Here is a 14,765-nt window from a genome sequence, read left to right on the forward strand (position 1 = left end):
GAATTCTGTTACATCTGTTTATCCAGAATCCCCGTTACTCCCAAGTGTTTCCTCTTAGTAATTTTCCATCCACTGAACACCCCAAGCCCCTTCTCCTTGGCTATAAATTCCCACTGTTTCTTGTTGTATTGGAAATTGAGCCATATTCTGTTATTGAAATCTCTTTTCCCCTTTTGCAGTAGTCATAAATAAAATCTGTTTTTACTCTTTTTAGCTCTTGTACAGTTACATATTTCATTATGTATCTCTAAAACATAAGAATTCTTTTAAAGGCTATTATCAAATCGCTTCTTGGTCTTTTGGCTAAGATCAAGTGTAAAGGCAGTTATCACATCTAAAATATATGATTGCTTAAAATCACGTATCTTGTTTATTTTTTTCTCCAATTGTTTCATAAAAAATTGTTCTTTGAGATTGATATAACTTTAGGATCTTTTGTTTTGCTTAGTTTTAATTTCTCTAGGTTTCTTCCCTTTTTTTATCTTACTGTGTATTTGTTGAAGAAATTATCATTTGTTTCCAAGTTTGGGTTTTCCTGATTATGTACCTGAGCAGTCATTTAATATGTTTCTCTGTTTCCTGTACTTCCTGTAAACCGGTAGTTAGATCTAAGGGTAAAAAACATTTTTTCTCTAAAGATTTTATTTTTATTTGAGAGAACATGAGAGAGGGAGATAGCACAGAGGGAGAGGGAAAAGCAGACTCTCCCCGCTGATCACAGAGGCCCACATGGGGCTCAAGGCAGGCTCAGATCCCAGGACCCTGAGACCATGACTTGAGTCAAAGGCAGACACTTAACCGACTGAGCCATCCAGGTGCCCCCATTTTTTTTTCTTTTGTACTTTTAATGTTGTAGATTCTTGGATCATGTGTATAGAAGGGACTTAAAGATTGAACATTGTAATATTGTAGTTATATTTGTATGGTTAGAATACCATAGTCCTCTATTTTACCTCCCTGATTTACACATCTCAGAGAGGTTGTGGTTTATCTGGAATCCCACAACAAGTTGAGGTTAGAATGGAGGGTGCATTTGGAAGTAGAAATATCTTCCCCTTCTGAATTTTTTTTTTTTAAAGATTTTTTTTTTTTTAATTTATTTATCAGAGAGAGAGAGAGGGGGAGAGAGCAAGCACAGGCAGACAGAGTGGCAGGCAGAGGCAGAGGGAGAAGCAGGCTCCCCGCTGAGCAAGGAGCCCGATGTGGGACGCTGGGATCATGACCTGAGCCGAAGGCAGCTGCTTAATCAACTGAGCCACCCAGGCGTCCCCTGAATTTTTTTTTTTAAGATTTTTATTTATTTATTTGACAGATCACAAGTAGGCAGAGAGGCAGGCAAGCAGAAAGAGAGGAGGAAGCAGGCTCCCCACCAAGCAGAGAGCCCAATGCGGGGCTCGATCCCAGGACCCTGGGATCATGACCTGAGCTGCCCTTCTGAATTTTTAAGTCCTTTTTTATGTTGCTGCTTTAATGTTTTTGTTCTTCAGATATTCCATTGAGAATATTATCCCGCTACAAATCCCCTAGCTGTGCCTATGAATTCTTAAATTTGTCTTTTGTTCTCTTTCCACTTGATCCCCACGCTGACTATAGTTCAGTTTGTTAATCTGATAATACCTAATCTGTGTCAAAGTCCTCTTTTGCCACACCTTCAAATCTACTCTGTCCTTTTCTAAAGCCCTTTAGCCCTGAGTAATAATCCTTTGCTTTAAGAAAAAATACAGCCATGGACCATAGGCATAAGAGATTTGTTTACTTTTTTTTTTTTTTTTAAGATTTTATTTATTTGGGGTGCCTGGGTGGCTCAGTCATTTGGGCATCTGCCTTAGTCTCCGGTTGTGATCCTGGGATCAAGCCCCGCATCAGGCTCCCTGCTCAGTGGGAGGCCTGCTTCTCACTCTCCCACTCTCCCTGCTTATGTTCCCTCTCTCATTGTGTTTCTCTCTGCCAAATAAATAAAATCTTTAAAAAAGAAATAAAGATTTTATTTATTTGAGAGAGAGAGCACAATCAGGGGGAGTGGCAGGCAGAGGGAGAGGGAGAGGGAGAAGTAGGCTCCTTTCCGAGCAGGGTAAGCCTGTCATGGGACTCGATTCTGAGACTCTGAGATCGTGACCTGAGCCGGAGGCAGTGGCTTAAAGCTGAGCCACCCCGACACCCTACTTTTTTTTTTTTTTAAAGATTTTATTTAATTTTTTTTGGAGAGAGAGCACAAGCAGGGGGAGTGGCAGGCAGAGCAGGCAGAGGGAGAAGCAGGCTCCCCGCTGAGCAAGGAGCTCCATGTGGGACTCAATCCTAGGATCTTGAGCTGAACAGAAGGCAGCGGATTAACCAACTGAGCCACACACGTGTCCCAAGATTTGTTTACTTTTGAAATTTTTTTTTAACTTTTAGATTTATTATTACAAAAGTAGCATAATTATTAAAAATTTCAATAGTAATATATTTGCTTAAAAATTAAAACAGTGTGGAACCACATAAAGTAAAAACCAAATGTACCATGATCCTCCTTACTTCTACTCTTTCCTTCCTCAGTGATAAGGTTTATTAAGAGTTTGGTGTGCCTCATTCTAGATTTTATACAAATATAATTTATATATTATATATTCTCATACACATGTACAAAAGTTTTGTTCTTTAAAAATAATTCAAAATTTTGTGCTTATGTTCAAAAGTTACTTATGTAACATGGTTAGTATATTTTATAGGGAAGGTATTCTTCCTCCTGTAGTTAATGCTAGCTAGCTTTAATTTTCATTTTTCCTTTACGACTGAGTTGTAAATCAGGAAAAACAAGTTAAGAGGGGAAATACCAGGAAAATTTACAGAGAGATTTTCATTTTACATAAAGATGTGGAGCAATGAATGCTATATGGCATATATTTTTTAGAAGTCTTATAACAGTAGAATTTATATACCAAAGGACCAGAAAGGAAGACATTTATATTTAATTTAGTGAAGTTAGCTCATTGTCAAAATTTTATGTATAAAAAAAAATCAAAATTTGGAAAATACAGAAAACAGGAAAAAAAACCCCATCCATAGTCTTATAGTAAATGTCAATAGCCAAAATCAGAATTAGATAAAATATTCCTATTATAATATTTTATCTAGCCTATATTTCTTTCCTAGAATCCTTTTTCGTAAATCTCAGGTGAGATTTTATATGAAGGGCTAGCTTTCTCTGAGGTTCAAACTTTTTGAAATCTAAAACTTTATTTAACCTAATTTTTAAAAGAATCCCAAATAACAAATAGAATTACTCTCTTTTTACTGCCATGTGAGTGCTTTATTTCCTTCCCCTCCCCAGTTCTCACACAAATGCTTTGGCATGAAGTGGACCTTAAAGTTTGGCTCATTCAGTACTTAGGGAAACAAATTTTACAGAGACTCTTAGTCCTATGGAATTGCTTCTAACCAGTAACACATCTTAATTTAGTGGCACTGCAGCAACATAGCTATTTCGGGAGAATCTAGCCTAGAGGAATCACCTCAGAGGAACTGTAAAAATGTGAATTCAAATGAACATCAGCTTTTTTTTTTTTCCTCCCCAGAATGATGGATTGAAGCAAAAAGTTACTTTCATTTCTGAATTTCATAAAAATGTAAGAGTCAGTTGGAGTATACTTTGAGACATATTTTACTCAAAGTCTTTTCTTGAAGCACAAAATCTTTGTGAGGTAGGAAAAGTAGGAAAATAGAAGAGAAAAAACTCTTACCCAGTAAATCATTTTGCATAGTTTCACAAATAATAGCTAAGTTACTGGGTATATTGTTAAGTTTTCTTCTAAAAAACAAGCATGTCTTTCCTTAAAGGAAGGAAACAAGGGGCTGCTAGAGAGGATTAGGGAGATAAAACACTATTCAACTGTTAAATTACTAAAGTTTTTTAATCCACAGAAAACTGTAGTACATTTCAGAATTAAGATTAAACTTAAAAAAAAAAAAAGAATAGACTTTTAAAACCAAGTCTCGAAGCTTTTGGTATGTATGTAAAATTTAGCACATTTTTATTATAAAAACATACAACCTTAACAGTATGTCCCTCCCATTTTTTTTTTTACATCAGAAATGAAAAGGAGCATTGTCTATATTCAGTATTTCCTTTTCACATCTCTGTATTAAATACTTTGTGTCCCTTATATTTATCTTAAAATGGAAAACAAAGAATGTTTTTATTGTTTTGCTGTAGTTGCCATTGATGTTATAGAAGCTGTATTAAAATTCTCAAACTAGTTTTGTCTGTTTTACTTGGAGCTTAGTCATCATCATACGTAGCAGGACCTGATTAAGAAGGCTGTTCCGCCTCTAAGCCTTGCTAGATTGTAGCCACTAGCAACCAGGCTGCAATAATTTCCCTTTGATGACATCATCCACTGTGGAAGAACCCAGTTGCTTCAGCGAGTCGAACTACATACAGTTCTAACCCTCATCAAATATGGCATCTCCCTTGCCGGCTGCAGCAGGGGTGGAAGAAATGCCAGTGTTTTTTTGAGCTAGCGAGCTTTTCTTTTCTTTTTCTTCTTCTTTTTAAAAATTCTAATCATGGATGCTTCTTCCGATCCCTATTTGCCTTATGACGGGGGAGGAGACTGTATTCCCTTGAGGGAATTACATAAAAGAGGTAATACCATCCCCTTGCTGTGAATCCTCTGTTGGTATGTTTGCATGTGGCTGGGCGGTTCTCTAGTTTAAACAGGTCCTGGATTGTCCTTTAAATATTGCAGTATGTTGTTTAGTTGCCCTGGAATGTTAGTAAGGGGCAAATGGAGTTTTCTGAATGGCTCTGTAGTCGTCCCTGATTGTTTTCTCTGTGCAGATTAGTACTGCTTCAGATCACATCGGACTCAGACTCGGACTCTGACTCCATCTTCTATGTGAAAATCCTCTTTCTGTTTAACTGCGAAAATGAATTAATCCGCTTTTATAGGTAACTAGAGTCATGTTAGCACCTAAAAAGTAATGTTTTTCTTCCTTGGAAAACTTACGTATTTCCTTTAATTTACACAGAGAAATCATGTGTCTGTGCACCTGTGTGTTTCAGCCAGTTACCATGTAGCCACCACCAAGTAAATTTATAGTAAAAGCTCTGCCCTCATTTTAAAACACTTTACAGTGGCAATACAGATGGACAATTCTATATTAATATTTTTCATTTAATATGTATTTCAGCTGATTAACATTAATTACATTGTTTCCTACAGGTATTTCATAAAAATTGATGATTAAAAACAATAAGGGTGATTTTTACACACCAGAAGAAATAATAGTAGCTTGTAAAAGCCGGAAAAGCACCCAGCATTCATGTAAATCTTTTGGAAGGTGCTGCCTGGTGTTCGTATAACTGATTTGTGTTAATAAAATTGCCCTTTTAAAATTTTTCTTAAACTAATCTAAAAATAGACTGGTTGGTGGTAGTTCTAGAAAAAAAATTGAACCTTAAGGAAAATCTCTTATCTTGATGATTTCATTTATGAGCCACGTTAATTTGAATTACTGCATGATAGTATAAACTCATTTTATGGTTTAACCCATATTTATTTAACTCATTATTTATGAGGCAAAAAAGGAAGTCATGATTTTCCTGAACATATTTAGCCTGCTATTTAAAATATAGTTTGTACTCTGATAATACCTTTTTTTTCTTTTTAGTATTAAGTTCCATTAGCATTAGAAAATGTTAATGTATTCAGCAAGTATTTATTGATTACATTGTGTCTGCTAGGTACTATTTTAGGCTCTGAACAGTTGTAACATTGAATATCCTGTAGTATTCTGTTGTTAGTGAAAGCTTACTTTTCAGATTTTGAGGAAAAATTATATGAAGATCATGTTAACATATAGTGTACGTCTCCTACAGAGTTGCTGTCGATAAAATTTCTCTAAGTATGTATTACACTTTTAAACATTTGGGAAATATCTAAAAGCTTAGAGAAGAAAATATATTTCTCATAATCTTACCATGTAGAGGTTTTTTTGTTTTGTTTTTTAATTTTTCACTTCTTTATATGTTCATAAACTCCTCTTTTTCCTATGTTTTCATCATTCCTTTTCTGGTAAGGATTTCTTTAAACAGGAAGCAATGTGAATGAATGGTAATAGTTCAAATGTCACAGTATTTGCTAATCAGTAATTAAACTGTAAAACAAGACAAACTGTGTTTTTTCCTCAGCTATTACAACATGTTTGTTGATGGTGATAAACCAGAAAGCCTGGGCTTGGGAAATTTTAATTCCCAGTGTTAAGCTTGACATTCTTTGAACTTACTATGGACTCACCTCTATATGAGATATGCAAATAATAAGAAATAAGCCAAAATTTATGTGAGCATGAGGCGTGGTTATTGATGTGATTATTACTAAAGCATAAGCTTTTTGTTTCTCTTGTATTTTCATAAATAGTCTTTTAGGAATCTTGCTTAAGGTCTAAATTAGGCATGTTCTTAGCAGCCCAAATAGGTTCCTTATTCCTTTTTTTTTTTTTTTTTTTTTTAAAGATTTTATTTATTTACTTGAGAGAGAGACAGAGAGAGCATGAGCAAGGAGAAGGTCAGAGAGAGAAGCAGACTCCCCATGGAGCTGGGACCCCGATGCGGGACTCGATCCTGGGACTCCAGGATCATGACCTGAGCCGAAGGCAGTCGTCCAACCAACTGAGCCACCCAGGCATCCCAGGTTCCTTATTCCTTGATGAGACTTACTATAATATAAGCCAATTTTTTTGAAGTTAACATTGTGTCTTTGTAGTGCAGATCAGTCAGTTATTAGGCTCACTTGACTGTACTGTGGTATCCTGATATCTACAGATAAGAGGTTATTTGTTTTCCATAATTTGTGACCTACTGTAGCCATGGGTCAACACAAAGGAACTGGAGATGTAGAAACAAGCAGCTGGCATAAATCAAGAAAACTGAATCACCTTGCTTAGGAGGACAAAATTACAATGACTAGAAATAGGCTGATGGTGAATGAAGAGGCAGCTAATCAAAATGTAAAATTATAAAGGATATCAATAAAGTAAACATGAATCTGTTACTGAATATCTCAGTGCTAGAGTTAGGGACTACCTTTGTGGAGTAAATAAAATTCAGTTCTAATTTTCAAGGTGAGGTGGTAGATGATGAAGCTTCCTACTTAAGTTTCTGTCTGATAATATATAGACTGGAAATTAAATTAAACAGAATTAATTAAATGTTATTGGTAGATTAGAAATTCATATGGCATCTTAAAAATAGCCATTTTTGAGATAAATTTCCTATACAGAAACTATGACGTTTTCTCATACAATGTCTTTTCCATTTTAATAAGGAAAAAAATTTAAAAATTTGTTGATTTGGATTATTTATTTTAATACTTGGACTTTTTCTTAATTTGTTCATGAAGTCTAAGTAATTTGGAGAGTTGAATTCTTTTCTTCTACCAGGCCTTTTTTTGGGATTTCTTTTGGACTTTGAGCCTCCTTTTACTCCATGAGAGGATCTTTAAAAATTATTTGAATATTAAATGTTTCATTCAAGTATTTATTGAGTTCTGTTAGGTGCTATGGAGAATACTGGTGGTAGTAACTGTAATATTAATAATAGCTAATACTTAGTTTGGAATTTACTGTTTGCCAGATATTTTTGTAAGAGCTTTAGGTATATTCATTCATGTGTACAAATCATTTAATTCCTCTCATAGTCTTGTGACTTAGATACTGTTAGAATCCCCATTTTCCTGTTGATAAAACTGAGGTAAAGAAATCATAAAGAGTAGTCAGGATTCAATCCAAATGATATGGTTTATCCTCCAATTGTGGAGAAATACTTCTTCTTACTAGGTATATCCCTGTAATTCTTGACATTTGAAGCTTGGCAGGGGCATAAGAAAGCTTCCCAAGTTTAAAAACAAAAAAAGCCAAAGCCCATGGAAATCAATCAATTTCTGGGGAATGGTATAGAGTGCATGGTTTGTGGGATTTTAGGGGAGGAAGATATCAGTCTCCTTTTGACAAGTGCGATCTATCATAGTAGTCCCAAGTGCTTAAGTACACAAGGGAATTTGATAGGACATTCCTGGTAGAAAGGATAGAATGAATAAATGCTCTGATGGGAGTAAATTCGTAGTTATGTTGTTTCCTGATTAGTTTTTATCAGCAGGTCAGTTAAGGGAGGCAGTATAGGTAGGCAGAAAAGTGCTGGATTCTAGAGGAGATTGAATGCCAGACAGATGATGGTCTTAAAGCACAAAACGTGGGGACTTCCTATTGAAATAAATGTTTGGAGTCTTAATTTTCTCCCTGAAGTCATTTCGTGATATTCATTAGCTCAGAAATGTATTTGAGTAAAGCTTTTTTGTTACTATTATAATAGGTGAGTTTTTCATTTTTATTTCCTCCAAAATATCATTAGTTAGCATTTTCTGGCACATTATTTTGGAAATCCAGGTATTAGGTGATATTTTTACTGCCAAAGGGTCATTCTCTAGGCTCTTTGTAAAATGATTTTAGGATCCAGGTCCTTACTGTACTTCCATTACCTCTTTTAGCCAACTAGAAAATTAATTCTCTTCTTATAAATTTATTCATCTAAGTATCTGTAAAATTAAAAGAACAAATATTCTTTATTTGATGTCAGAAACTCTTTGTAGTCTAAAACAATAGTGTAAAAACAAAGCCTGTATTTAAATTTATTTTGCTCATGGTATCTGGATTTAAAACCTTCAATAAAATCTGGTTCATATTACATTACTATCTCTAGCTCTATTTTCTAAAAATAACTGACATTTTACTATGATTAATTTTATATCTCACTGCTTGTTAAGTCAGAAATGCTTTGTGTATCAAGATTTCAAAATGTGAGCAGATCTTCTGCCATGCAGAGTAATTTTGTAATTTTGGCTATTTTTCTGGCATTAAGGTCTCTGCTTTGTATCTACACAAAGCCACAGGAGACTGGTGGCTTAAGTTATATTTTAAAGTTTGGTTTTGTTTTTAAATAAACATATGTTTAATTTGTAATTTTTTGGAGTCCATTACAACCTTAATTAAATAAAAAAGATTTTGTTTCTATCCTTTATTTCCCTTGCCACTTAAGAAAGCCAATTTTATAAGTCTTTTATTCATGTAATACACAGATTATCTTACATTCAGCGATAATAGATGAACATGGAATTTGTTTCCAATTATACAGGTGTCTTACTACCCACTTTATCATCTCTGCCTTAGGATGTAGGCTTTTTAGTTTGGGGTGGCAATGGAACAGAGAAGAAAACAGTGAATTGAGTAATGGACTCAGCATTGCTACTGACTGGTGTGTATCTTTGGTGAACTTCTTCGGAATTTGGTTTTAATGACCAAGACTTTACAACTTAAGTCCTAGTTAAATATGAGTGTGGGTGGCAGAACAAGTTTCAAGAGCATATACTTTATTCATTTATCCAGTGGACATTTGATTGACAACCTACTATGCACTTAGCACTGTACTTGCCGTTAACCTTTTTAATCTTTCATTTGGGAGTCTGCTAACATTCTGGAACTTCCACTATCAACTTACATTTACTTTCTCCTCCCTCAAGAGGATGACCATTTCTTATCACTAAGGTCACAGAGGCAAGAAAAAAAAACACAACGGGGACTAGACTTCCTGTTCTTAATATATGGAAGAAACTGGGTACTCAGAATATGTAGAATTTTGGATTTCTGCCTGTCTTTCTTCATAATTAAAAAAAAAAGTGTATATATTGTGTGAATGATAGGACAATAGTCTGCATTATGACTTTTTTTAAAAGATTTTTATTTATTTATTTGACAGAGAGAGACACACAAGAGAGGGAATAAAAGCAGAAGGAGTGGGAGAGGGAGAAACAGGCTTCCCGCTGAGCAGGGAGCCTGATGTGGGGCTCGATGCCAGGCTTGATGGGGGGCTCAATCCCAGGACCCTGGGATCATGACCTGAGCCGAAGGCAGACACTTAATGACTGAGCCACCCAGGCACCCCTGCATTATGACTTTAAATGCCAGGGATCACATCTCCCACATCTTTTGAGATGGACACTAGACATAATAAGTTCTAGTCTTAGTGAATAAATGTATATGTACTTTTTCATCCCTGCCTATTATTTGGCTGTTCCTCTTGGAGAAAAGACTTAGGCTACTGAACACATGTGACTATGAAATTCACTAAAAAACTTAGTTTAAGGTATAGCAGGTACTTTTTTTTTCAGTTCAGTTTAACAAATATTTAATAAATATAAAGTTTTCTGTGGAAAAGCAGATCATTTTATTAATGTCTATTTTTTAGTTCAGTGTTTGTTAAGTTGCAGATTTTAACATGTTGGTCATGAAATCAACTGGGTTGTGACTAGTATCAAAAAAAGAGAAAGGACATAGTAAAATATGACTTATTTGCCAAAATAAGTATCCTAAGCATTGGTTTTACTTAGGTACATATCTGTATACTTTTATCATGTCAGTGAGAAATGTTTCTTGCTATGGGCCACAATCACAAAAGTTTGAAAAACAGTTTCTAAGTATACACCTGGAGGGGCAGTTAGCTCTCCCTGGGATAAGGTAGGCTTCTTATGGCCCACGGAATGACCTGACAACGAGAGTGGGGTGTGTTATTTTCATTAGACCCCTGTTAAAGCACAGGGACATGAATGCTGGTAACAAAGCAGTGCCCATGACTATTGTTGAAACAGTTTTTCAGTGTAGCATTTTAAATAATATAGGACAAGTGCTCTGGAACCAAAGGCAAAGAAGGATGATAACGGTGAAGGGTAGGATTGCATTAATCGTCTAAAAGCTAAGTGCACGTGCACAAGTCTTTGGGAGAAGACACTTCCTAAGGGTTCTTAACTTACTATGGGAGAAGAGTGTCCACATATCATATAAGTATATACAGGCAGACAAACTAACTATGAAATTACTTTTTAGTCAGTATTCCGTAGTGCTAAGAAATGCCTTTGGAATGAAATTGCTTGAATGTGAATCTCTGTTAACTACTTTGTAGATATATAACCTTAACTCTCTGTTTTGTTTTTCTGATTTATGAAATGGAGTAATTCTTATTTCATGGGTTTGTTGTGAAAATTAAATAAGCTCATATATGTAAAGTGCCAAGTGCCAAGAACAGTGTAGATATTGTTTTATTGTTGTTAGATACCAGATAACTGTGTCTGGCTTCTAGGTATGAAAGATTTTTTTAAAATTCTGATGTAGTCTAGTGTTATCTGTTACCTCTTTTGTCACTTGTGCTTTGGTGTTATTTTTGCAAAACCACTGCCTAACCCAAGGTCATAAGCATTTACTGTTTTAAGAGTTTTATAGTTTTAGTTAGCCCTTAAGTTTATATCTGTGATCTATTTGGAGTTAATTTTATGGTAGTATGAGGTACAGATCTAGCTTTTTTCTTTTGCATGTGGATAGCCAGTAGTACCAGCATTATTTATTGAAAAGACCAACTTGTTTTTTTTGTTTGTTTGTTTAGATTACTGATACCAGTAAATGAATTTTTGTTTACATAGGTATGTATGAATTTTTTGTACATAACTTTATAGAAGCATTTTTCATAATAGCCAAAAAGGAGGAAACAATCTAAATGTCCATCAGTGGGGACGCCTGGGTGGCTCAGTTGGTTAAGCAGCTGCCTTCGGCTCAGGTCATGATCCCAGCGTCCTGGGATCGAGTCCCGCATCGGGCTCCTTGCTCCACAGGGAGCCTGCTTCTCCCTCTGACTCTGCCTTCCACTCTGTCTGCCTGTGCTCGCTCTCGCTCGCTCTCTCTCTGACAAATAAATAAATAAAATCTTAAAAAAAAAAAATGTCCATCAGTGGATGAATGGATAAATAAAATGCAGAATATTCATAAGTATTCATAACAAGTAATAAAGTACTGATACATGCTGCAACATACATGAACCTTGAAAACATTATGGTAAATAAAAGAACCCCAATACATAAAACTATGATTCCATTTATATAAAATGGCAAATAGGCAAATCCATATAGGCAGAAAGTAGGTTAGTAGTTGTTAGGGAATGGGGGTGGTAGAAGAGATAAAAAGTTTTGCATCTGGGGAAAAAATAAACAAGACAAAGTTCTCTTATCAATAAATTTATTTTTGCGGGACACCTTGGTGGCTCAGCTGTTTTAGGTTTAGGTCATGATCCCAGAGTCCTGGGATCAAGTCCTGCATTGGGCTTCCTGCTCAGCTGGGAGTCTATTTCTCCCTCTCCCTCTTCCTGCTTCTTTCCCTGCTTGTGCAGAAGAAATGAAATCTTCAAAAAATAAAAATAAAAAAGAAGAAATATACAGGAGAAATAAAATCTTCAAAAAAAATTTAAAAAATAGTTTTATTTTTGACAGAAAACTGCAGCTCAGTTAACAGCTCATTGATTGGATAATATTTCCTGCCTACTGAGCTGTTTTAGTGTTGGTGATAATTGAACTATGGAAATATTGTTGATAATATTTGAATTGCAAAATATCCATTTTATAGAAAGATTGGTTATTGACCATAGATTTTAGAAATGTGTTTCTATGTCCATAGAAGCTGGCCGTAATTAGTTAAATTATTTACTGAAAAATCTATAGGATTTTAGATTAGTATACAATTGTAGAAGAGCTCATTGTTCAAATTTGTAAGACATTTTCCTCCCCCTTCTTTGTCATTTTGTCAGTCTTCTGGGTTAAAAATAATGCCATATGAATAATATAATGCAGCCTGGTAAAGTTTTGAATACCAGAATATTTGAGTAGAAACAGTAACTTGTGTTTGTTGATTTCCTGTTTATCAGACTTAGTATTAGATATTTTACATGATTTATTTCCAGTTTACACATCGTACTCTAAAAGTGGGTGAAAAAAACCCAGTCACCACCAAGAGGTTAGTAACTTGTGCAGGGTATAGTTACATAGCTAATAGGTGGCAGAGCTGGAATATGACTTTGCTCCAAGGGCATTAAGGTAATGGAATTTCTCTACTAGGTCACTCTGCAAAGAAGGCAGTCTTTTTTCTAGTCTCCCTATCATTCTTCCAGCCATTACGTAGTAGAAGGGTATTCATTGGCATCTGGTAGTCAGACCTCCAGAAACGTTTTTCAATTTTTTTCTTAAATTCAGAAACTGTTACTTTAATTAATTAATTAATTAATTTGGGGGTGGAGGGGGACTAGAACCTTAGGTTGTACTTTCTTATAATCCAAGTAGCAGCAGCTGTCCTATCCTTTGGAAGTGAAGTCATTGAAATTAATAGACCCCCAGTGTCTTTGTATCACAGTGCTCAAGACTTACATTTCCAAGAGATAGTTTTATCAGTCTGCCTTGGATCATGTGCCTTTTTCTTAGCTGGGGAGGGGAGGACACCTTGATTGATGCTCTCACCAAGACTATATAAAATAAGGGATAGGGGGCGCCTGGGTGGCTCAGTGGGTTAAGCCACTGCCTTCGGCTCAGGTCATGATCTCAGGGTCCTGGGATCGAGTCCCGCATCGGGCTCTCTGCTCCACAGGGAGCCTGCTTCCTCCTCTCTCTCTGCCTGCCTCTCTGCCTACTTGTGATCTCTCTCTGTCAAATAAAAAAATAAAATCTTTAAAAAAAAAAAAAAATAAAAAAAAAAATAAAATAAGGGATAGAGAGTTCCTAAAAAAATTGGGTTCTGTTACAGAAAGAAAAGGAAAGGGTTTCTAGGTGGATAGAAACAATAAGGGACCATTATACAAAGAAAAATCCTAATCTGAGGACAGCTCCTGGTTAATGTGGTTATTTTAAGCTTGGAGATATATCTGGTTATTGATACTCAATATCTGGGCACGTTTGAGAAAAAATGTTAAGAACAGGAAAAAAGTTAAAAATTTAAAAATTGGGAAATAGAGTGACTAATTAGGCTCACATATGTTCATTGCATATACTGTTTGTAAAGCAAACTAACCTGGAGGTTTAAATTACAGTATGTCACAGCAGTTAATCTGAAGTACATTGAAAATGATGTGCATATGCACTTAATGATATGAGATAGTTTTTAGAAAGTATGCACGGTAATGAAGAGCTTGTAAATAAGTGTGGCTAGTATATCATCTATATTTTTTTGTTATAGGAAAATGTTAAAGACTGAAGCCAGTTGCCAGTTTAACTATTATAACTTCTGTTTACTCAGTTCCTCTCCTTGCCTCCCCAGCAAACCTCATGTAGTCATGTAAGGATTGGTTCTTCATCTGTTCTTTTTTCAATCCATGTCTTACTGCAGAAACTCAAACCTTTTCTTACTTAAAGCCTTTGAAACCTGGAAACCTATCACTTAAACTCAAAGATACTGGCTTTTAAAATTTTGCCTTTCTATTGATTTTAAAAGCCTAAATTTGAAACTCAGAAGCCAAAGTAATGACTCTTGTTTTCTGTGCTCTGTTGTGTATTTCTTTTCCTTCGGCAATAATTGCCTCAATAACTGGTAGAAGAAAAATGTGTGGAGAGGACAAGGAAGTAGTGTTGGGTAAGGAACCTTGATCAGTATTTTCAAAAGGTATTCTGGTACACCTCTACCGCTCTCTTCACAGATAAGTAAATGCAAGCTGTATGTGCCTTGAGAAATGGGAAGGCCAGGCTAACTCATGTCATTTTGTGTTAATAGAGTACAACTATAAGAACAGCATTTACTGAGGACAAAGAAAGGCATACTCAGGAAAGTATGGCCTGACCACCTTTATTTCATCCCATAAACCTCTTTGTCTTATGGATTTCCCTTTCAGATATCAGCTTTAGGAAATTCGTATAATAATTTTCTAATTAACC

At 35.4% G+C, this 14,765-nt stretch overlaps 1 protein-coding gene across 6 annotated transcripts in view; it reads left to right on the forward strand.

Annotated features, from left to right (window-relative positions):
• The window catches only part of CLCN3 (chloride voltage-gated channel 3), a 104,292-nt gene that overhangs the window by 36,052 nt on the left and 53,475 nt on the right, over positions 1–14,765 (forward strand). The window contains exon 1 of one of the 6 annotated variants that reach the window (XM_082727285.1): positions 4,318–4,624. The exons of 4 other annotated variants lie outside the window; for them this stretch is intronic. In XM_082727285.1, the coding sequence (XP_082583411.1) occupies positions 4,546–4,624 (79 nt within the window). In that variant the 5' untranslated portion in view covers positions 4,318–4,545. Of the gene's footprint in view, positions 1–4,317; positions 4,625–14,765 lie in introns of those variants that run through there. One more of the 6 variants, XM_082727282.1, reaches the window with a different exon arrangement.

The sequence above is a fragment of the Mustela nivalis genome (assembly GCF_964662115.1).
Source record: "Mustela nivalis genome assembly, chromosome: 4".
Lineage (NCBI taxonomy): Eukaryota > Metazoa > Chordata > Mammalia > Carnivora > Mustelidae > Mustela > Mustela nivalis.